The following is a 25,811-nucleotide window of genomic DNA, read 5'->3' on the forward strand; positions in this document are numbered from 1 at the left end:
TTTCATTTCTTTTGGATGTTTACCCAGGAGTGGGATTGCCAGATCATATGGTAGTTCTGTTTTCGGATTTTTTAAGGAACCTCCATACCTACCTTAATTTTACATTTCCATCGACAGGGTGCAGTTTCTCTACATCCTTGCTAGTACTTGATATCTTCTGCCCTTTGATACTCACCATCCCACCATATTATTAGATAATATCATACTGTGGTTTTGATTTGTATTTCCTGGACAGTAGTGATGTTGCATTGCCTTTTTGTTTGTTTGTTTAATATACCTGTGAGCCATTTATGTGTCTTCCTTGGGGAAATAGCTTTTCAAGTGCTTTACCCATTTTCTAACTGGTTACTTTTCTTTTTTTTTTTAACTATTGAGTTGTATGAGTTCCTTATTTATTTTAGAAATTAACCCCTTTAAATATTTTCTACCATCCTGTAGATTGCCTTTTCATTCTCTTGGCTATTTCCTCTGCTGAAAGCAAAAGCAACTTTTTCATTCAATTTAGTCCTGCTTGTCTGTTTCTGCTTTTGTCTCCTGTGTTTTTGGTATATCATCTTTTATAGCCTGATTTATATCACCACTTCTCCCCTGAAACTGCCCAGGAGAAGGCCATCTTACTGGCCTTGTTACTCTTGTTTTTTTGTTTTTTTTTTGCTGGTATCTCTTGTTCCTCTACCCTTCAAATCCAGATAACCTTCAAAGAGCTTTCTTCACTGTCCTTTTCATATCTCTTTACAGTCTCACCTTCACTGAATTAACTTAATCTCACATTATTCACTTACAACCAATATTACACATTTCACTGAATATATCTACATTTCTTTTTCCCATTAGGATACCCACCAGGCCTTATTAGCAATGTCTGTCTCTTGAATGCTCTTTCATCTCAAAGTATCTAATACCAGGAAATATTCAGTCCTGGGAGGTCTGTTCTCCCTCCAGATGTCAAAGTGAGTTAGAACTGGGAAAGGTTATCTTTCCATCCACATCACAAGGTGAGTACCTCCCACTGGAATAGAAGCTCCTTCACGGGGTGATGATGCCCTGGAGGATACTGTAGGTGCCTGTAGACCATAGGAGTGCCCCAAGTTTGAGAGCTCCTCAGCTGTAGCTCTTCTAGTTACCAATTCAAAGGTCAGTTTTCAGTTCTAAGCATGAAACTACTGTAGGACCAGTTCCATTGAGAGTTTCCATCCCCAACCATATGCTGTGACAAAAACAGCCCTTCCTTAGGTGCTTGGGTTGGGATAAAGTAGAAATGACTATAAAATAACTGGCAATGAAGTAAGGCATTTCAGAACCCAATCTCTAAAGTTTATACCAATAAAAACTGTTTAAATTATGAGTAAATGTGAAAGTTAATGAACCTCATAGTTTATACTGACATCATATGTCTTCCCCACATTAATAGATGGCGGTGGTCTCTGGAACGAAATAATTGACAGTACTGGGAATATTTAGACCATCCAATATTAATTATTCCATTCAACTTGTCTCTTCTCTATATCCAGATCTCCTAAAACATCATCTTTGATCTCATTCTCTTTCCTACTTTTGAAAGAAGAATTTCTTTCCTGGACAAGGCTAATCCTTTGATCTTAATTATCTCAGTGTTTTTGCAAAGGAAGAAAGAAAAACAGAACCTAAGAAAGAGCAGTTTTGTCATATTTATACAAGGGCTTCCCTGGTAGCTCAGCTGGTAAAGAATCTGCCTGAAATGCAGGAGACCCTGATTTGATTCCTGGGTTGGGAAGATCCCCTGGAGAAGGGATAGGCTACCCACTCCAGTATTGCTGGTCTTTCCTGGTGGCTCAGCTGGTAAAGAATACACCTGCAATGTGGGAGACCTGGGTTCCATCCCTGGGTTGGGAAGATCCCCTGGAGAAAGGAACGGCTACCCACTCCAGTATTCTGACCTGGAGAATTCCATAGACTGTGTGGTCCATGGGGTCGCAAGAGTCGTACACAACTGAATGACTCACTTTCCCTTTCCTCCTATACAAGGCAATACATGTAAAGCACTTAGCTCAGTGCAGATACATTTATTTAATAGATATTTATTGAGAACCTATGATGTCCCAGGACTGTCCTAGATATGATATACAATGGCAACTCAGCAGGAGATGTTTCCTCCTTATATGCTGACTAGTAATGCAATCAGTAGTAAGTCCTCAATGCATGTTTTTCCTCCAATTTTATTATTATTTTATCTTAATTTAATGATAAAATATAGAATTTTAGATGCAGAAGAGAAACCTCCTCCTTCCTTGAAGATCTTGATATATAGTGTATATTCCATAGAAAAACACAGAAGGAAAATTAACTTAATTTCTTGTTTCACATATGCAATGACAAAGTAAACATTTATGGGCAGGACATCTTTTAAAAGGCAATGAATTGATTCAATTTCCTAAATGGAGGAAATGCCATTCCAATTAAAAAGTCATGCAGTCAAAAGGAAAAAGTAACCCAAAATTAGCTCTATTTTTAATAATGTAGTAGTGAGCAATATTTAAGAAAATGGGTAAAAACTTAACTATTTAGCTGTTTAGTAATATGTTTAATATGAATTTTTAACACAATAGGAAAAAAGCATTTACAAATCACGCATGATGGAATAATAGTTAATTCTTAAAAACCTTTCAGCTAAGAAAGTAACAGTGCCTAGAAATACCTTCCCACCTAAAACAACAACAAAAAATATATATGTACAAAAAAATTAGGAAAACCAGTTTTCAAAACACTGAACTTTAGGCAGTAGAGGACAGTGATTCTTTAAAAACAATTGTTGAAGTATATTAGATATATATGTATATTCTTTGTCAGATTATTTTCCCTCGTACATTATTACAAAATACTGAATATAGTTGCCTGTGCAGTAGGTCATTGTTGGTTAACTATTTATATTTTATCGTGTGTATGGTTATGAATGTGTGAGTGTATGTGTGAAAGAAAACTCTATAAGACAACTTTTATTTCTCAAAAATGCATTGTGTGTATGTTACAAAAACCTATATGTGTGTGTGTGTGTGTTGTATTTATAGATTATGTATAAGGCGTCCCAGGTGGCACTGGCATAGTGATTAAGAATCATCCTACCAATGCAAGAGACACAGAGACGAGGATTCAGTTCCTGGGTCAGGAAGATATAGATGCATCATATATATAGATTGTGTTTGTGTATATATATGTATATATTTATATACATATGTATATTCAGTTATATATATATATATATATATAAATCATTTTGCTAAGAACCTGAACCTAACACAATATTGTAAATTAATTATGTGCTTAGTTGCTCAGTCATGCCTGACTCTTTGCAACCCCATGGACTATAGCCCACCAGGATCCTCCATCCATGGGGATTCTCCAGGCAAGAATACTGGAGTGGGTTGCCATGCCCTCCTCATAACATATAATAGTCGAGTTTTATTACTTATATGAGAATGGCAAATACATGGCATGTACTATTTCCTGTCAATACAATACGTGTGTGTGCTTAGTGGCTCAGTTGTGTCTGACTCTTTGTGACCCCATGGGGTGTAGCCCACCAGGCTCCTCTGTCCATGAAATTCTCCAAGCAAGGATACTCGAGTGAGTTGCCATCTCCTCCTCCAAGGTATCTTCCCAACCCCAGGATCAAACCCAGGTCTCCCACATTGTAGGCAGATTCTTTACCATTTGAGCCACCTAGGACTTCAGTTTAAAAAAAAAAAAAAAGATTCTTAAGAGACAAAAGCAAATGTGGTGAGCCTTACAATTGCCCAGGCTTACTGCCTTGAGAGAATTTCCCTGTAGCAGTGGAGAAAGGGGGACCCAGGCAGAGCCCTGAGGACTCTCTGAGCTGGGGAGAAGGTACTGAGGGTCTAGGTAGTAAAGGTGGCTGGAATTTGCAGGGAAAATAGGAAAAAGGTGATTTCTGCAAAGAAAGAAAATCCTTGAGATCCATCGAGGGTCCCCTTCAACTATGCAGCTGAGAACTGAGAAGCCCGTTTACGTGCGGGAACCACCAGAGAGGAGGGGAAGAAATAACCTGAAAGGATGGTGGGAAATAGTACCTGGTGCTCACACTGGGACCAAAAACGTGCTTACACCCTCCAGCCAAGCTGGGAAATCCCATAATTCACAGACCATTGAGTACACAGAAAGGTCTGCCTAGGTAGGGTAAGTTAATTAACTCTGGACTAAATGATCCTGTTTCCTTAACAAGTCTTAAATACCAGACTCAGGTGTATGAAATTAGTTCCAAGTAGCTTCACTGTGTCCCAGAACAGAGCTTAAGGCATTTGCAGGAATATGAAGATGCCCAAAACACAACAGGGTAAAATTCAAAATGTATTATGTTCCATCAAAGATCACATGTGCAGAGAAGTGAAAATGGGGCCCATGCTGAGAAGAAAAATCAATCAGTTGAAACTGACACAGATGCTAGAATTAGCAAATCAGGATAATAAAATATTTTTTATGTGTGTATTCCATATGTTCATAACTGGGATATGGAAGATATAAGAAATATACCCAAATTAAAGTTCTAGAGATCTTTAATTCATTAGTGTCTAAGATTAAAAATATACTCCATGGGACTGATGTTAGATTAGACATCACAGAAGAAGGTATCAGTTAACTTGAAAACACCAATAAAACTGAACAATGTGAAACACAAAGAAAGGAAAAAAAAAAACTTTTAAAAGTGGAAAAAGGAATCCATAACCGTGGGACCATTCCAAATGGCCTAATGTACACTTAATTTTAGTCAACAAAATAGCACATAGTGGGTAAGAAAAAAAAAATTGTTTTTTGAAAAGCTAATGGCTGAAAAATTTCCACATTTGATAAAAACTATAAATTCACAGATCCAAGAAACCAAATGAACCCCAAGTATAGGAAACCCAAAGAAAGCTACTTGCAAAGAACTTTATAAGGAGTTATCCAACACTGGTGGTAAAGAGAAAAATCTCAAACAGAGTCAGAACAAAAAAGACACACTACATTCAAAGACATGAAGGTAGGAAATACCATAGTTTTGCATTGTTTTGTTAGAAACACTAAGTGCAAGAGAAGACAGTGAAACAAACCTGTCTTTCAAAGATGAGGGCAAAATGAAAACTATTAAGCTGTAAATCAGAAATGATTAATCACTGAAGGAACCACATTACAAGATATATTAAAAGAAGTCTTTCTGACAGAAGAAAAATGATACCAGATGGAAATAAATCTATACAGATGAAGAGCACTGGATATTGTGACTATATGTTTGGAAGACAGCTTGCATGAAAAAAAGTCTCCTAATGCGCTCCACCCATAAAAATGGTGTGAAAAAAGTATATGAGTAGTGAGCTCACAGTCTCCAGCAAGCACACCCAAGGTTAGTGTTTGTTCTATTAGAAACCCAAGAAGGTTTATAAATCCTGATTCAGATGGTCTTGCTGTATTAGAGACTCATCAAGAAAAACAAGAGTGAGGACTCAGACAATAAAATTATAAATGAAAGAGAAGTTACAACTGACACCACAGAGATAAGACACTCATCAGCGACTACTACAAGCAACTACATGCCAATAAAATGGACAACCTGGCAGAAATGGACAAATTCTTAGAAAAGTCCAGCTGTCCAAGACTGAACGAGGAAGAAATAAAAATGTGAACCAAACAATCACAAGTAATGAAACTGTGATTAAAGACCTTTCAACAAAGTCCTAGATCAAATGGCATCACAGGCAAATTCTATTAAAAATTTAGAGAGGCACTAACACATATCTTCTCAAATTCTTCCTCTAAATCACAGAGGAAGGAACACTTCCAAACTCATTATATGAGGCCAGAGTTACTCTGATACCAAAAGCAGACAAAGATATAGCAAAAAGAAAATTATAGGCCATTATCACTGATGAACATAGACACCAAAATCCTCAACAAAATACTAGCAAACAGAATCCAACAACACATTAAAAGGATCACAACACTGTCCGCTCAGGACGCCTGTGAGTGCGTAGTCCACACGGCCAGATCGTGGCGTGGACGCTGGACGTTCTCCCAGAGGGAAGTCTCGTCCTGCCGATCGTCCTTGGGCGTTTTGGCTGAGGTCACTGGCATCACTGAGAGTGACTGTGCCTGAGAGCTCAGGGCCCCCTGCACCCAGGACTAACAAAACAGCACACCCTCCTCTCCGCAGGATTCAGAGAGAAGAATACCCATCTTCCTGGGACATGGCAGGTAAGAAAGTGCTCATCGTCTATGCACACCAAGAGCCCAGGTCTTTGAACGGGTCCCTGAAGGACGTGGCGGTGGCTGAGCTGAGCCAGCAGGGCTGCACCGTCACCATTTCTGACCTCTATGCCGTGAACTTTGAGCCCAGGGCCACAGGGAAGGATATCACTGGCACCCTCTCCAACCCTGGCTTCTTCAGCTAAGGCGTGGGGACCCACAAGGCTTACGAGAAGCGGTCTCTGAGCAGCGACATCATTGAGGAGCAGAAGAAGCTTCAGGAGGCCGACCTGGTGATATTCCAGTTCCCGCTGTACTGGTTCAGCGTGCCCGCCGTGCTGAAGGGCTGGATGGACAGGGTGCTGTGCCAGGGCTTTGCCTTCGACTTCCCCGGCTCCTACGATGACGGCTTCCTCAAGGGTAAGCTGGCCATCCTGTCCTTAACCACAGGCGGCACGGCCAGCATGTTCTCCAAGACTGGGGTCAACGGAGACTTCCGGTACTTCCTGTGGCCCCTCCAGCACGGCACACTGCACTTTTGCGGATTTAAAGTCCTTGCCCCTCAGGTCAGTTTTGGTCCTGAAATGGCGTCCGAAGAAGAAAGAAAGAGGATGGTGGCCTCCTGGGTGCAGAGGCTGAAGACCATCTGGGAGGAGGAGCCCATCCCATGCTCGCCCCCGTGGTACTTCGGGCAGTGACGGGGCCACACCACACTGCAGGGGCCACGTGGGAGGTGTGAGACGTGTAATGCCACGCAGGCGCCTGTAATAAAGGATGTCACAATTAAAAAAATAAAATAAAATAAAAAATAAAAGGATCACAACATCATGATCCAGTAGGATTTATCCCAAGGATGCAAGGATTATTTGATATATGCCACAGTCACTGTGACAAACCATATTAAAAAACTGCTGAATCAAAATCATAGTATCATCTCAATAGATGCAGAAAAAACTTTTGTTAAAACCTGAGACCGATTTTTTATAAAACTCTCCAGAAAGTGGGCATAGAGTGGGCACCTAGTGCAACATAATAAAATATATGATAGATATACTGCAAACATCATTCTCAATGATGAAAAATTGAAAGCATTTCCTCTAAGATTACAAGGATGTAATCTTAGTACCATAATTCATTATACTTAGTACCGTAATTCATTATACTTTTGGAAATCCGAGACACGGCAATCAGAGAATAAAAAGAAATAAAAGGAGTCCAAATTGGAAAGAAGTAAAATTGTCACTGTTTGTAGATGATGTAATATTATACATAGAAAATCCTGAAAATGCTGCCAGAAAATTACTAGAGTTCATCAATAAATCTGGTGAAGATGCAGGGTACAAAATTAATTTGCAAAAATGTCTTGCATTTCTATCCACTAACAACAAGAGATTAGAAACAGAAATTAAGGAAACAATCCCATTTACCATCACAATGAAAAGAATAACATATCTCAGAATAAAACTACTGAAGGGGGCAAAAGACATGTACTTAGAAAACTATAAGATGCTGATGGAAGAAACCAAAGATGACATATACAGATGGTGATACACCCTGTTTTTGGATTGGAAGAGTCGATATTATATAAATGACTGTACTACCCAAAGCAATCTACTGATTCAGTGCACTATCTATCAAATTAACAATGACATTTTTCATTGAACTAGAACAAAAAATATTGTAAAATTTGTATGGAAACACAGAAGACACTGAATAGACAAAGCAGTTTTGAGAAAGAAAAATGAAAGGAACTGGAGGAATCAGATGTCCTGATTTTAGACTATACTACAAAGCTACGGTTAACAAGACAGTATGGCACTGGCGCAACAAGAAGAAATACAGACAAGTGAAATAGGATAGAAAGCCCAGAGCTAACCCCACATGCTTGTGGTCACCTAGTCTATGACAAGGGAGTGAAGAATATGCAATCAAGAAAAGACAGTAAATGGTGCTGGGAAAACTGGACAGCTACGTGTGAAAGAATGAAATTAGAACACTCCCTAACACCATACACAAAATAAGCTCAAAACAGATCGAAGACCTAAATGCAGAACAGGATATTATTAAAACTCTTACAGGTAAACATAGAATATTCTTTGATATAAATCACAGCAAGCTCATTTTTAATCCACTTCCTGTAGTAATAAAAACAATAATAAACAAATGAGAACTAATTTAATTTAAAACCTTTTGCCCAGCAAAAGAAGCCATGAACAAAACAAAATCAACTCTCAAAATGGGAGAAAATATTTTCAAGTATTTGGTAACTGTGGGGAAAAGGAGAAGGGGAGGGTCACCATAGAAGTTGTTGTTTAGTCCCTAAGTCTTGTCTGACTCTTTTGTGACCCCATGGACTACATATAGCCTACCAAGCTCCTTGGTCAATGGAATTTTCCAGGCAAGAATTCCAGAGTGGTTTGCTATTTCCTTCTCCAGGGGATAGTCCAGACTGAGGGACTGAACCCATATCTCCTGCAGGTGAATTCTTTACCACTGAGCTACCTGGGAAGCCCCCACTATTCGGGTAGGGGATTTAAAAGTGGGATTGTGTGGAAAAGTGTAAACTACTAAAGAAATAAAGAAACCATTGCCATTGCATAACCAAAGTAAAGACAAATAAAATGAAGATGAAACAAACAAACAAAAATCTGTTCTTGTGGAAAAGAGCAAGAATATATTTAATATATATGTTTAATATATTTAGAGGACACATCAGGTCCTACTTTTCAAAGATTTCACTCTAGAGCATCCCATGGATGCAAGTAAAATGCGCTCATCTTCTCTGGGAAGACAAAGGCCGGTAATGCTGGGAGTTTTAGTTCTCCCAAACTGACCCCCACCCTGTTTTTCAGTATTTTTCAGCATTCTTAGAAGTTTTCCCATCCCCAAAACACAAATGTGCAGATAATTTGTTTTTTAAAAGAAGTTAATTGTGATATTGTGAAAACCTTTTCTGAATTTTTTTTAGATAAAATAAGTACTTTGCTATAATTATATTTATTAAAAAACTGAAGTATATGGAAAAATAAAACATAAAGATTAAAATATGATATAAGAGTCCTGTAGTTGAAACAGTCAAAATCCTTGATGTACTGAATGAAGCATTTTTCATTAAAAGTAATCTTTGCACAGTGGGTTTTAGGGAGCTTTATAGAAACATTCTTCCTTGATTCTGTTGACTGTTTTATAAGGTGATGTATCAAGTACTGCAAAGGTTATTCACTTCGTAGTTCACCACGTAATTGCCACTGCTGCTAAATCACTTCAGTCGTGTCCAACTCTGTGCAACCCCATAGAGGGCAGCCCACCAGGCTCCCCTGTCCCTGGGATTCTCCAGGCAAGAACACTGGAGTGGGTTGCCATTTCCTTCTCCAATGCATGAAAGTGAGAAGTGAAAGTGAAGTCGCTCAGTCGTGTCCGACTCTTAGCAACCCCATGGACTGCAGCCTACCAGTCTCCTCTGTCCATGGGATTTTCCAGGCAAGAGTACTGGAGTGGGGTGCCATTGCCTTCTCCTCACCACATAATTAGACCTTTGTATTTAGAATCGTTGTTCTACTGAAATGTAAAGAATGAAACATGAAGCTTTAAAAGCATTATTTTCCTTCATCTGTGATATGTAAGTAGTATGAAGATGAAATTCGTATATTGAGACAACTAGATGGCCAGTAGGGACTAAACTCAATACTCCAAATCATATAAAAATAGTTTCTTCATTATGAGTTTCATTTTTTTGTGACAGGAGTATTAATATCTGTTGGGTACTGGACATTTGCCAGACATACCACAGGCTTATTCTTCATGGTTAATGTCTCATTTAATCTTCACCTCAACCTAATAAGTGTTGTAAACCCATTTTACAGGTAATGAAACTAACCCTTAGAAAAACTGAACAGCTCATTCAAGGCCCTGAGACCAACAGGTTCCAGGACTGTGATATGAACTCAGGTCTGTCTAAGATTCTCATCCTTCTTCAAGCCCACATCAGCAACCTCCGCTTCTCAAATTGGACGCCTTGAAAAAAAAAAAAATCGTAATTTCCCCCTTGACCATCCTGCCTTTTTGGTCTGATTTCCACTTTCTGTATAGCTGATAGAATTTATCTTTTTTGTGGTTTTATTTCAGGAATTACAGTTTGAAAGGCTGACCCGAGAACTGGAGGCAGAACGCCAGATCGTCGCCAGCCAACTGGAGCGATGCAAGCTTGGATCGGAGACGGGCAGCATGAGCAGCGTCAGGTACTGGGCACTCTGCTCCTCGGGGCTGGGCTTTGCGTTGCCAGTGGAAGGAAACTGTGGTGTTTATCTTTTCCTTAAAAGCCTGGCAGTGGCATTAGAACACTCAGCCAGATGTTGGAAAGGAATCAACCAACCTGATTTAAGATGTTCGAAAGGTGTCCGAAGTGATTTGTGCTTGAATCTCTTTTCACAAAATGCACACTTGCCCTGAATGCGAAGTACCTGTTGTTTTACACAAAAAGGAGGCTTTGCATTTAGTGAGTTTGCTGGAAATGAGGAGATGATAAGTCACAGTCCCTCAGTTTGGTTCTTTTTTTTCCTGAATGATCAAGAGTTGCAGGTTCCGGAAATGAAAGCGAGAACATTTTGATCTAACTTGCTTTGTTTGCTAATATACAATGCTACATTATAAAATTGCTCCTCACACATCAACTGCACATGCAATTTCTGTGTGTGAAAACATTTCGTAGATAGAATGATTATTCAGTTTTGGGTTGGTATGAGATTATGAAATATTTAAAAACAAAACTTAGTCACTTGACCACAAAATAAATTATCTGCCTAGGGACCATGTTTCCATATTTAAAAATAGAAGTATGTGTGAGTGTGTGTGAAAGAAACATAAATAAAGCTCTATAAGATGACTTTTATTTCTAAAAGTGCATTGTACTTTCTTGACATGTTGTCCTGTACTGTAGTTTTGACAGGCTACGTTTTCAGGGAGGTATCTTCTCTCTGAGAACCCTGCCATACTCTTTCTCCTTCTGTTCAACTGCATTGTTGGTTACATCACTGCACCCACAGTCCATTGTTGAAAACTAGTCATATGGCCCCTTCGTAAATGGAAATGGGCAAGGATTCCTAGTCTTGGGGTCTATGGCCACTCTGCCCAGGAAGCAGAAACGTGAGTTTAAGAGTCTTAACCAACTACGGCCATAAGGAATGAAAACATCCTTGAATCCATTGCTCTAAAATATTCTATCACTGTAAGGTTAATTTGTAGTTGGAATGTTTCTTGTTAGAGCCTCCTGCCATTAGTCTTTTAACATTGTTCTTTTCTTTGTTCAACAATGATTACCTTTCAAAGGAAATCATTGCACCATTTGCTGTTAGACTAAATTACTCTGAAATATCCTTTTCAGTTGTATTTGGGGATGTGTGAAAGCATATCTGCTTTGGCATCTGAGTACCTAAGCTATGTAGAACTGAAGATATAGATCCATGTGATCTTTTCAACTCATCATAGACTTGTCTTAACATCCAAATTAACTAAAGCAGGATGGACAAGAAAAAGGAGAATTAATTTGTGTCCACCTGAAATTGTTTTCAGAAGGTTGACCGGTTGAAGATGTTGAGGTTAAAGTGTGGAGAAAAGTAATATTTGTAAATGTGTATTCGATTTAATACAGGGGTTTGCATATATCTGAGGAGCTTTTTTCAGTGGTGAACATCACCTGAGAAGCTATCAGGATTTTCAGGTCCATAAACACTGTCAAATTGACATCTGCATCTTCATTTATTTGTTTTGAAACCCATTGCCTCACTACTGGTCAGATTACCTTTTCCATTCAGTTCAGTTCAGTTTAGTTCAGTCGCTCAGTCATGTCCAACTCTTTGTGACCCCATGAATCGCAGCACACCAGGCCTCCCTATACATCACCAACTCCCAGAGTTTACTCAAACTCATGTCCATCAAGTCAGTGATGCCATCCAACCATCTCATTCTCTGTTGTCCCCTTCTCCTCCCACCTTCAATCTTTCCCAGCATCAGGGTCTTTTCTAATGAGTCAGTTCTTCGTATCAGGTGGTCAAAGTACTGGAGTTTCAGCTTCAACATCAGTCCTTCAGTGAACTTCCAGGACTGATCTCCTTTAGGATGGACTGGTTGGATCTCCTTGCAGTCCAAGAGACTCTCAAGAGTCTTCTCCAGCACCACAGCTCAATTTCCACTCATATTCCTGATATTTCTGTGGGATACTTTTATGTATTCTCCATCTTGTATTTTGTTTCACCCACCACTAGCCCTTGGTAGCAGCAGGTCTGGGGGACCATGCTGTGTCCTGTGTCTTAATTCCCAACTGCTGATTGGATCAGAAATGGGTATCCGACCCAAGGGTGACTCATCCAGTAAGCAGCCTGTGAGAAATCAGTCTTGCATTCTTGAGAATGTAAACTAGGTGACCCCACATCTCTGACACCTAATGGATTGTGTTAGGAGACGGTTGCCATGTGGATTGGGTGCTGATGGAGGAAGCTACAGAAATACAGAGTGATCCAATAGAGAGAGACTGTGGTTCCTGGTAGTCAGAGACCAGGTTAGTTCCCATTAGGGACTGGCTGCATTTAGATGTTGCATCCATGAGATTACCTTTTGAATTCCTAAAATCTTTCCTCCTCCTTCATTTAATTTGATTGAGTTGATAATTTTTCTGAGGTCTAATATTTCATGAATAGAATGCATCAGCGAACTACTAAAGTAGACAGAAAAATTACCCCATGACAACTTGTGATCATTTATACTGTATCTTGTATTCCTATCTCAGCCTGTGATACATAATCAATAATTCTTTATTAAATAGATATTAAATAATAGTGCTTATTGCAGATGCCATCTAATTATTTCTCCTTGCTATATAGCTATATATAGCGATATGATATATCTTCTTCAAGCTTGATTATTTTATATTTTGAAAATGTCTAATGTATGAATCAGCATTTGAATAATATAAGCAATTTACTAAAATTTCACTGGAGGCAATCCAATACTTCCACTGTTTGTTTTTTTTTTTTTTTTGTCATAACCTAGTTGTTTGCTCAGCTTCAGAAATACACCTTTAACAATTCAAGTCTTTATTAAGGGTGATAGACTAACCTAGTTAGCACATCACAGGGAATGTTTAAAAATAATGAAATAGAATGTAAACAATTTTTGAAAGAGGAGAACAGGCAAAGAAATCTGTGATGTTTCCTACTTCTTGGGGGTACTAGGGAGGCGTAAGAGAGTTTCTTAGAGGAAATGAAACAAAATCAAAGTTATTTTCAGATTTTTTTCTTTTTACATAAGTGGTAAAAGTGACATCAGTATAGTTTGGTTCTCCTCTGCCTTTATTGGTGTTAGGAAATTGCTCCATCTTATTTCTAAGGCCTCTTTCCTGGTAGGTACATTGACAGTTTAAACTTAATGAAAAGATGTTGTTAGTATGCATTTATAACAGCCAACTCAGTTGCGTTGTTATTGTTTACTCACTAAGTAGCATCCGACTCTTTGTGATCCCGTGGACTGTAGCCTCCCAGACTCCTCTGTCCAAGGGGTTTCCCAGGCAAGAACACTGGGGTGTTGCCATTTCCTTCTCTAGGAGATCTTCCCCTCCCAGGGATTGAACCCACATGTCCCCTTGGCAGGTGGATTCTTTACCACTGAGCCATGTTGGAATTCCTAACAGCCAACTTTATAATAGTCAATCAAATTATAAATCATGAGTGAGAGTGCTGAGAATTTGGAGAATCTGGAGATAACTATTGTTGCAGCAAGGCAACTTCTGCATCCTTGTATCTAGGGTATAAGTCTGCAAGTAGGAACATCGTGATGTCTGAAACTCTTCCCAGACTTTTCTATGTACCTTATCACCTTCCTCTCTCAGCTTTCCTCACTGGTTTCAGTCCAACCTTTCCAAACTGTTGGATCCTTCTCTCTCCTACCACTTGAAAGTTTCCATACCTTCTCCCTAATTCCCCGGAACCATGCATTTCTGAGTCAAGAATGTGATTTTTATAGAGGCGGGCTTTTATTTAGGGTCATGACCAAATCTTTCTTGCTAATAGCCCACTTCTGCCCTCTGGCCAGTCACAGCTACTTGTTTCTCACCTACTCCTCAGGCTAAGACCTACTGAGTTTGTCTTAGTTTGGCTGCCCTAGGAGCCACCTGGTCGCACGCCAGGGTGGGGCCTTGCAATGTTCTTGCACAGGACCTGCCTGTGCCCATGCCCTTGTTGTATTACTCATAGACCCCTGGAGCAGCATTTTAACTCATCTCTTTGCCCGCATCTTGCCCAGATCCATCCTCCATGTAGTATGAAACTGAACTGCATTACACACAGATTAGAACCACATCCGTGAAGTACCCATCCTCACTTCTGTAATTTCAGAAATACACCACCTTCCCATCTTACATGGCCATAGGTATGTGATCCCATCCATCTAGAATAACCAACCTCTGTCACCTGGTCACCTGCTCCTAGGGATCTAGTTACCCAGCACAGGGCTCACATTCGTTTGAATGTCTTCTTGATCAGTTCAGATTGGGCCAGGTGTCCCTTCCTTTGTAAATCATTGGAATCATTGACAAAGTTTTGGAGATAGGACTCTATTAACCCTTCTAGAAATTCCTTGCCACAGAATGTTTTGGCTTTCAGTCAGAGCACAAGGGGGATTTTCTCAAATGCTACTGAAAGTTTGGCAGATGTCTACTTAAATGTAAAACAGATATCTACTCATTTACCTTGATTCTCATGGGCAGCCAGAACATAATGGGAGAGACATCAAACTCAAATAATAGTTGGGTCTATCTTATGTTCAGTTCAGTTCAGTTCAGTCGCTCAGTCGTGTCAGACTCTTTGAGACCCCATGAACCACAGCACACCAGGCCTCCCTGTTCATCACCAACTGCCAGAGTTCACCCAAACCCATGTCCATTGAGTCGGTGATGCCATCCAACCATCTCATCCTCTGTCATCCCCTTCTTCTCCTGCCCTCAATCTTTCTCAGCATCAGGGTCTTTTCAAATGAGTTAGCTCTTTGCATCAGGTGGCCAAAGTATTGGAGTTTCAGCTTCAACATCAGTCCTTCAGTGAACTTCCAGGACTGATCTCCTTTAGGATGGACTGGTTGGATCTCCTTGCAGGCCAAGGGATTCTCAAGAGTCTTCTCCAACACCACACTTCAAAAGCATCAATTCTTTGGCACTCAACTTTCTTTATAGTCCAACTCTCACATCCCTACATGACCACAGGAAAAACCATCGCCTTGACTAGACAGACCTTTGTTGACAAAGCAACGTCTCTGCTTTTTAATATGCTATCTAGGTTGGTCATAACTTTCCTTCCAAGGAGTAAGCATCTTTTAATTTCATGGCTGCAGTCACCATCTGCAGTGATTTTGGAGCCCAGAAAAATAAAGTCACCCACTGTTTCCACTGTTTCCCCATCTATTTGCCATGAAGTGATGGGACCAGATGCCATGATCTTCGTTTTCTGAATGTTGAGCTTTAAGCCAACTTTTTCACTCTCCTCTTTCACTTTCATCAAGAGGCTCTTTAGTTCCTCTTCACTTTCTGCCATAAGGGCGGTGTCATCTGCATATCTGAGGTTATTGATATTTCTCCTGGCAATCTTGATTCCAGCTTGTGCTTCTTCCAGTCCAGCATTTCTCATGATGTACTCTGCATATAAGTTAAATAAGCAGGGTGACAATATACAGCCTTGACGTACTCCTTTTCCTAGTTGGAACCAGTCTGTTGTTCCATGTCCAGTTCTAACTGTTGCTTCCTGACCTGCTTACAGGTTTCTCAAGAGGCAGGTCAGGTGGTCTGATATTCCCATCTCTCTCAGAATTTTCCACAGTTGATTGTGATCCACATAGTCAAAGGCTTTGGCATAGTCAATAAAGCAGAAATAGATGTTTTTCTGGAACTCTTGCCTTTTCCATGATCCAGCGGATGTTGGCTGTTTGATCTTTGGTTCCTCTGCCTCTTCAATATTATGAACTCTTATGAACTCTTTCTAAAGGAGACTTGACCCTTAGAAGACATGATGACGATGACTTATGACAATGATTTAGATCAGAGACAAAGGAAGTCAAATTTCAAAGCTGGAGAGATTTGACACATGATAGCTTCTCCTTTGCTGGGAGGGAGGTGGGAGGGGGGTTCATGTTTGGGAACACATGTAAGAATTCAAGATTTTAAAATTAAAAAAATAAAAAACTAAAAAGAAAAAATGGACCTAAAAATTTTAATAGCAACTAATGGGGCTTCTAGATACTGAGAGTGATCCCAAACTGACAGTCAGTGAGGAGAAGGGGACCTCAGTCTTAGAACCAAAAGGAACTGAATTCAGCTCATTGCCTGAATGAACATGGAAGCATATTATTGCCCAAAACCTCCAGAAAGGAAAGTAGGCCAGCAGAAATTCTGATGATGACCTTGTGAGAAGCTGAACAGAGGATGCAATCATGCCATGCCTAAGCTTCACAAAACCCACAAAACTGTTAACTTTTAAAAAACTGTGTTGTTCTAAGCTACTCAGTTTGTGGTACTTTTCTATGCAGTAATAGAAAATAAATAAAATGCTTTTCAATTGATGATTTTATATATATTAGAAGAAGCTAAATTATGAAAAATTTTAGAGAAAATAAATTTTATTTTGTAACCATCTGTATTCCATTCAAAAGTTTCATTCTGTAGCTAGCTTTATTTTTCATACATATGTGCTTGCATTTGGATTCACATATTAAAATAATCTGTGGCTTTGACTCTAAGAAGTAGATTTGAATGTGGAGTGATGTCATTTTTCACTGTAGAATAAGGACAACTAGTAAACCAATCACCTTTAGCCTTCTTATTTTTATAATATAGCTGCCCAAGACTCTGAGTGGAGTAATATATATTTAAAAAGACATAATATATATATATATATATATATATATATATATGTGAAGAATGCTAGTTCCACATAAGAAGATGCTCTTTCTTTCCAGCAGAAGAACTATTGTTTCTTGAAAACAAATTTCTTCAAAAGTCAGACCCATTTTGGAGATTGGGAAACAAAAAGAATTACTGTTATAAATGTTTTCAAAGGTCGTTCTCTTCATTAGCTAACTTCTGTGAGCCAATATGCCAGCAATTCTATGAACAGAGTCTAAAAGTCTTTTCCAGACCTACAAAGAAGTCTTATTTTGGAGAAGGCTTATTTTAGAGAAAATGCTGATCTGGTTAAATTAGTTAGCGGTGAAGAAATTTAAGTCAGGTAGTCACATACTTTTTGTCAGAATGAAATGTATTTTTCTAAAAACATTCACTGAGTTTTCTTAAGTAAAGAAATCATATATGAACATAATTGTTTCTCAAAGTAAGACATATTGTACATTTTCTTAGTATCCTGTAGGATATGACATTGAAACAAATACTACCATTTTTAAAGAAGTATGCCAGAATATTTCATTTTCAAAAGCAGACATATTAAATAATTAAATAAGTACTTAATGTTTTTCAGATAAAGTTTCTTTTTTTTTTGAAATGAAAAACGTGTGTGTATGTATGTGGATGCTCAGTTACTCAGTTGTGTCTGACTCTTGGCAACCCCATGGACTGTAGCCCGCCAGGCTCCGCTGTCCATGGGATTTTCCAAGCAAGAATAGTGGAGTGGGTTTCCATTTCCTTCTCCAAGGGACCTTCCAGGGATCAAACCTGCATCTCCTGCATTGGTAGGCAGATTCTTTACTACTGTGCCACGTGGAAAGCCCTTTTAGAGATTTCTGTACAAACACATAGGACTTCCCATGTGGTGCTAGTGGTAAAGAACCCGCCTGCCAATGCAAGAGACATAAGAGATGCGGGTTCGACCCCGGGGTTGGGAAGATCCCCTGGAGAAGGGCATGGCAACCCATTTCAGTATTCTTGCCTGGAGAATCCCATGGACAGAGGAGCCTGACGGGCTACAGTCCATAGTGTTTCAGAGCTGGACACAACTGAAGCGACTTAGCATGCATCTATACATACACACATTCTTCAACAGTCATGTAGCCAATAGTGAAGATTACTCAAATTCACGATTCTAGGTTCTTACCACCCATGAATACTTTTGCCATTAAATAAAAAAGTATCTCAAAAATATACAAGCAACTTCTGCAGCTCAACTCCAGAAAAATAAACGACCCAATCAAAAAATGGGCCAAAGAACTAAATAGACATTTCTCCAAAGAAGACATACGGATGGCTAACAAACACATGAAAAGATGCTCAACATCACTCATTATTAGAGAAATGCAAATCAAAACCACAATGAGGTACCACTTCACACCAGTCAGAATGGCTGCGATCCAAAAATCTGCAAGCAATAAATGCTGGAGAGGGTGTGGAGAAAAGGGAACCCTCCTACACTGTTGGTGGGAATGCAAACTAGTACAGCCACTATGGAGAGCAGTGTGGAGATTCCTTAAAAAATTGCAAATAGAACTACCTTATGACCCAGCAATCCCACTTCTGGGCATACACACCGAGGAAACCAGAATTGAAAGAGACACATGTACCCCAATGTTCATCGCAGCACTGTTTATAATAGCCAGGACATGGAAACAACCTAGATGTCCATCAGCAGATGAATGGATAGGAAAGCTGTGGTACATATACACAATGGAGTATTACTCAGCCATTAAAAAGAATTCATTTGAATCAGTTCTGATGAGATGGATGAAACTGGAGCCGATTATACAGAGTGAAGTAAGCCAGAAAGAAAAACACCAATACAGTATACTAACACATATATATGGAATTTAGGAAGATGGCAATGACGACCCTGTATGCAAGACAGGGAAAGAGACACAGATGTGTATAACGGACTTTGGGACTCAGAGGGAGAGGGAGAGGGTGGGATGATTTGGGAGAATGACATTCTAACATGTATACTATCATGTGAATTGAATCGCCAGTCTATGTCTGACGCAGGATGCAGCATGCTTGGGGCTGGTGCATGGGGATGACCCAGAAAGATGTTATGGGGAGGGAGGTGGGAGGGGGGTTCATGTTTGGGAATGCATGTAAGAATTAAAGATTTTAAAATTTAAAAAATAAAAAAAAAGAAAAAAAAGAAAAAAGAAAAAAAAACGTAGCTTTTGAATAACTTTTCATTTTTAAGAATTTAATTTTTTTAAGTTAAATGCAGTTTTATGTTAAAAATCTAGACAAAAGCTGATGCCTCTTCCTCCACTACACTGAGAATTTGTGAGCCTCCTGAACCTACTAGAAGTAGGTACTGGGCTTCACCTCTAAGTAATTCCCCCAAGAGCAAAGCCTCTGAGTGTATGGCAAAGCAGTGGCCAGCACATAATAACAGTTCAGTCAATGCTAAATGAATAAAAAATGAATGAGCATACAGTACTTCCATTACTGTTATTCTCATTCTTGTTTTTTTTTGGTAAGACTACCAGTCTTATAGATTGGTAGTCTTACACATTTTCATCTCTCTACTGTACCGATCAAATATTATATATACTGCTGGCCTTGCCAGATCAGGATATTAGATTTCACAATTCATTCTAGCTTTGTTGTTGTTCAGTAGCTCAGTTCAGTTCAGTTCAGTCAATCAGCCGTGTCTGACTCTTTGCGACCCCATGAATCGCAGCACACCAGGCCTCCCTGTCCATCACCAACTCGAGTTCACTCAAACTCACGTCCATTGAGTCGGTGATGCCATACAGCCATCTCATCCTCTGTCATCCCCTTCTCCTCCTGCCCCCAATCCCTCCCAGCATCAGAGTCTTTTCCAATGAGTCAACCCTTTGCATGAGGTGGCCAAAGTACTGGAGTTTCAGCTTTAACATCATTCCTTCCAAAGAACACGCAGTGCTGATCTCCTTCAGAATGGACTGGTTGGATCTCCTTGCAGTCCAGGGGACTCTCAAGAGTCTTTTTCAACACCACAGTTCAAAAGCATCAATTCTTCGGCACTCAGCTTTCTTCACAGTCCAACTCTCACATCCATACATGACCACTGGAAAAACCATAGTCTTGACTAGACGGACCTTTGTTCAGTAGCTCAGTCATGTCCAGTTCTCTGTGACCCCATGGACTGAGGCATGCCAGGCTTCCCTGTCTTTTACTATCTCCTGGAGTTTGCTCAAACTCATGTCCATTGAGTCAGTGATGCCACCCAACCATCTCATCCTCTGTTGCCCCCTTCTCCTCCTGCCCTCAATGTTCCCAGCATCAGGGTCTTTTCCAATGAGTTGCTCTTCCCACCAGGTGGCCAAAGTACTGGAGCTTCAGCTTTAGCAGCAGTCCTTCCAAAGAATATTCAGAGTTGATTCCGTTTAGGATTGACTAGTATGATCTCCTTGCAGCCCAAGGGACTCTCAAGAGTCTTCTCCAGCACCACAGTTTGAAAGCATCAAAAGCATTCTAGTTAGTTTTCACATTAAAATTGTGCCCTGGTATCCAAGGTCTGTTGGTTTGGTGTCCTCTGTCCTGTGGAACTGTGGTTGATCTTATTCTCGTATTTTCACTCTCTTCTGAAGATGATGATAATAGTGATAATTTCAACAATACTTATGTAATATTTGTGGAGTGATTTCTATAGGCCAGATGCAATATTAAGTGGTTTATATAGGTCATGCCATTTACTCCTAGTTAATCCTATGAGTTAATAAGTCTCACTAATATCTCATTTTGTAGATGAGAACACTGAGATTCAGAGTGAGAAATGTACTTTCTCAACTCTAACAGGTCTTCACCAGATATTGATTTTGAAGCCAGGTATCTTTTTATTATTTTTTACTTATTTTCTGTTGTGCTGCGTCTTCCTTGCTGCACTCAGGCTTTCTCCAGTTGCAGAGAATACGGGCTGCTCTTCATTGCAGTGTGCATGCTTCCCACCACTGTGGCTTCTCTTGTTGCAGAGCATGAGCTCCGGAGTGCTGGCTCACTGGCTGTAGCTCATGGGTTTAGTTGCCCTGTGGCATGTGGAATTTTCCTGGACCAGGGGATGGAATCCATGTCCCCTGCATTGCTAGATGGATTCTTATCCTCTGTGCCGCCAGGGAAGTCTGAACCCAGGTATCTTCACTGCTCCAAGCACACATTCAAACTGCCTCACGGTATTGCTGTTATTGTGTCTTAAATGGTATCTTGAATTATTCTGTAAAAAAAAAAAAGCCTTCTAAATGTCTCCAGTCCATTTTCACCTTAGAAATAAAACATCTTTGGACTTACTTTCTGCTGCTTCCCACGTTCCTTCCCAGTGATTGCAGCAGTTGTGAAGCTCTTCATCTGAATGTGTTTCTGATTTTATTCTTGCGTAATAGTATATTGTGTGCTCAGTCCCTCAGTCGTGGCCAACTTTTTCTGACACTATGGATTACATACAGCCCGTCAAGTCCCTACATCCATGGGATTTTCCAGAAAGTTTACTGGAGTGGGTTGCCATTTCCTTCTCTAGGGGATCTTCCTGACCCAGGAATCAAACGTGAGTCTCCTGTATCTCCTGCATTGAAGGTTGGTTCCTTACTGCTGAGCCACATGAGAGCCAATAGTATATATTATCTTTGCCTTTAAATACATCTAAAATAACTCTTCTTGCAACACCTACCATCTTACTTGGGTTTCTCTTACCTTAGGCATGAGGTATCTCTTCACGGCTGCTCCAGCAAAACACAGCCTAGAGCTGATAGATAGAGTGCCTGATGAACTATGGAATGAGGTTCGTGACATTGTGCAGGAGACAGGGATCGAGACCATCCCCATGGATAAGAAATGCAAAAAAGCAAAATGGCTGTCTGGGGGGGCCTTACAAATAGCTGTGAAAAGAAGAGAGATGAAAAGCAAAGGAGAAAAGGAAAGATATAAGCATCTGAATGCAGAGTTCCAAAGAATAGCAAGAAGAGATAAGAAAGCCTTCTTCAGCAATCAATGCAAAGAAATAGAGGAAAAGAACAGAATGGGAAAGACTAGAGATCTCTTCAAGAAAATTAGAGATACCAAGGGAACATTTCATGCAGAGATGGGCTCGATAAAGGACAGAAATGGCATGGACATAACAGAAGCAGAAGATATTAAGAGGTGGCAAGAATACACAGAAGAACTGTACAAAAAAGATCTTCATGACCCAGATAATCATGATGATGTGATCACTAATCTAGAGCCAGACATCTTGGAAAGTGAAGTCAAGTGGGCCTTAGAAAGCATCACTATGAACAAAGCTAGTGGAGGTGATGGAATTCCAGTTGAGCTATTTCAAATACTGAAAAATTATGCTGTGAAAGTGCTGCACTCAATATGCCAATAAATTTGGGAAACTCAGCAGTGGCCACAGGACTGGAAAAGGTCAGTTTTCATTCCAATTCCAAAGAAAGGCAATGCCAAAGATTGTTCAAACTACTGCACAATTGCACTCATCTCACATGCTAGTAAGGTAATGCTCAAAATTCTCCAAGGCAGGCTTCAGCAATACGTGAACCGTGAACTCCCTGACGTTCAAGCTGGTTTTAGAAAAGGCAGAGGAACCAGAAATCAAATTACCAACATCCACTGGATCATGGAAAAAGCAAGAGAGTTCCAGAAAAACATCTATTTCTGCTTTATTGACTATGCCAAAGCCTTTGACTAGGAAAAGGAGTACGTCAAGGCTGTATATTGTCACCCTGCTTATTTAACTTCTATGCAGAGTACATCATGAGAAACGCTGGACTGGAAGAGGCACAAGCTGGAATCAAGATTGCCGGGAGAAATATCAATAACCTCAGATATGCAGATGACACCACCCTTATGGCAGAAAGTGAAGAAGAACTAAAGAGCCTCTTGATCAAAGTGAAAGAGGAGAGCGAATAAGTTGGCTTAAAGCTCAACATTCAGAAAACGAAGATCATGGCATCCGGTCCCATCACTTCATGGGAAATAAATGGGGAAACAGTAGAAACAGTGTCAGACTTTATTTTTTTGGTCACCAGAATCACTGCAGATGGTGATTGCAGCCATGAAATTAAAAGACGCTTACTCCTTGGAAGAAAAGTTATGACCAGCCTAGACAGCATATTCAAAAGCAGAGACATTACTTTGCCGACTAAGGTCTGTCTAGTCAAGTCTATGGTTTTTCCAGTGGTCATGTATGGATGTGAGAGTTGGACTGTGAAGAAGGCTGAGCACCGAAGAATTGATGCTTCTGAACTGTGGTGTTGGAGAAGACTCTTGAGAGTCCCTTGGACTGCAAGGAGATCCAACCAGTCCATTCTGAAGGAGATCAACCCTGGGATTTCTTTGGAAGGAATGTTGCTGAAGCTGAAACTCCAGTACTTTGGCCACCTCATGTGAAGAGTTGACTCATTGGAAAAGACTCTGATGCTGGGAGGGATTGGGAGCAGGAAAAGAAGGGGATGATCGAGGATGAGATGGCTGGATGGCATCACTGACTTGATGGACATGAGTCTGAGTGAACCCCGGGAGATGGTGATAATCAGGACAGGGAGGCCTGGCGTGCTGTGATTCATGGGGTCGCAAAGAGTCGGACACGACTGAGCGACTGAACTGAACTGAACTGAAAATAACTCTTCAGAATTCTCTTGCAAATTGCCAGTGGACAGATTATACAGTCTATAAAACACTAGGTATCCCATTGTGTTAGTTTCTTCCGACTACTATCAGTCAGTGCCATACATGAGTGGCTTATAAACTACATAAATTTATTTCTCGCACATCTGGAGACTGGGAAGCACAAAACGAAAGCACAGGCAAATACACTGTTTGGCAGGAACCTACCTCCTGGGCCATAGTCTTCATGCTGTGTCATCAGATAATGAAAGGGACAAGGGAGCTCTCCGGGGTCTTCTCCATGAGGGCACTAATCCCTTTCATGAAGCCTCCACCCTCATTATCTCACCTCCTAATACCATCACATTAGGGATTCGGTTTCACCATATAACATGACTTTTGAGTGAACACAAACATTCACTGTATAGTACAATTAAACACATTGGTCTAGATTTCTGTGGAATAAGCGATAGTCAACTGTCTTCAGAATTCTATGTAGATCCTAAAAATATTTAATAGTTATCAATATTTGATGTATGTGTTAGGGCAACTCCTGTATCTTTTTTTTTTTTTAATTGAAGGATAATTGCTTTATAGAATTTTGTTGTTTTCTGTCAAACCTCATCATGAGTCTGCCATGGGTATACATATGTCCCCTCCTTTTTGAACCTCCTTCCCATCTCCCTCCCCATCCCACCCTCTAGGTTGATACAGAGCCCCTGTTTGAGTTTCCTGAGACATAGAGCAAATTCCCATTGGCTATCTATTTAACATATGGTAATGTAAGTTTCCAGGTTACTCTCTCCATACATCTCACCCTCTCCTCACCTCTCCCCATGTCCATAAGTCTATTCTCTATGTCTGTTTCTCCACTGCTGCCCTACAAGTAAATTCTTCAGTATCATTTTTCTGTATTCTGTATGTATGCATTAGTATATGATATTTATTTCTCTCTTCCTGATTTACTTCACTTGTATAATAGGCTCTAGGTTCTTTCACCTCATTAGAGTTGACTCAAGAGTGTTCCTTTTTATGGCTGAGTAATATTCCATTGTGTATATATACCACAACTTCTTTATCCATTCATCTGTCAGTGGACATCTAGGTTGCCTCCGTGTTCTAGCTCTTGTAAATAGTGCTGCAATGAACAATGGGACATATGTGTCTTTTTCAATTTTGGTTTCCTCAGGGTATATGCCTAGGAGTGGGATTGCTGGATCTTATGGTGGCTTTATTCCTAGTTTTTTAAGGATTCCCCATGCTGTCTTTCATAGTGGCTGTATCAGTTTACAGTCCCACCAAGTGCAAGAGTGTTCCCTTTTCTCCATACCTTCTCCAGCATTTATTGTTTGTAGACTTTTTGGTGATGGCCATTCTGACCGGTATGAGGTGATATCTCATTGTAGTTTTGATTTGCATTTCTCTAATAATGAGTGATGGTGAGAATTTTTTCATGTGTTTGTTAGCCGTATGTATGTCTTCTTTGGAGAAATGTCTGTTTAGGTCTTTTTCCCACTTTTTGATTTGGTTGTTTGTTTTTCTGATATTGAGTTGTATGAGCTGCTTGTATATTTTGGAAATTAATCCTTTGTCAGTTGTTTCATTTGCTATTATTTTCTCCCATCCTGAGGGTTGTCTTTTCACCTTGCTTATAGTTTCCTTTGCTGTGCAGAAGCTTTAAAGTTTGATAAGGTCCCACTCGTTTACTTTTGTTTTTATTTCCGTTACTCTAGGAGGTGAGTCATAGAGGATCTTGCTTTGATTTGACAAAGGAGGCAAGGATATACAATGGGTCAAAGGCAGCCTCTTCAATAAATGGTGCTGGGTAAACTGGACAGCTGCATGTAAAAGATTGAAATTAGAACACTTCCTAACAGCAAACACAAAGATAAACTCAAAATGGATTAAAGACCTAAATGTAAGACCAGAAACTATAAAACTGTTAGAGGAAAACAGGCAGAACACACTCAATGACATAAATCAGCTCCTGTTTCTTCATACTTTTGCATCAAATTCAAAGCCTGTGTTCTTTCTAAAGTACCATATCAAAAATACTAGTTATTAGTTTTAC

General features: G+C 39.9%; 1 protein-coding gene and 1 pseudogene across 1 annotated transcript in view; both read left to right on the plus strand.

The window, feature by feature from the left end:
• The window catches only part of CTNND2 (catenin delta 2), a 1,126,037-nt gene that overhangs the window by 398,434 nt on the left and 701,792 nt on the right, over positions 1 to 25,811 (plus strand). The window contains exon 3 of the mRNA XM_069556073.1: positions 10,336 to 10,448. Coding sequence (XP_069412174.1) covers positions 10,336 to 10,448 — 113 coding nt within the window. The remainder of the gene's footprint in view (positions 1 to 10,335; positions 10,449 to 25,811) is intronic.
• On the plus strand, positions 6,024 to 6,928 carry LOC138421561 (ribosyldihydronicotinamide dehydrogenase [quinone] pseudogene; annotated as a pseudogene).

This window comes from Ovis canadensis, chromosome 16 (genome assembly GCF_042477335.2).
Source record: "Ovis canadensis isolate MfBH-ARS-UI-01 breed Bighorn chromosome 16, ARS-UI_OviCan_v2, whole genome shotgun sequence".
NCBI lineage: Eukaryota > Metazoa > Chordata > Mammalia > Artiodactyla > Bovidae > Ovis > Ovis canadensis.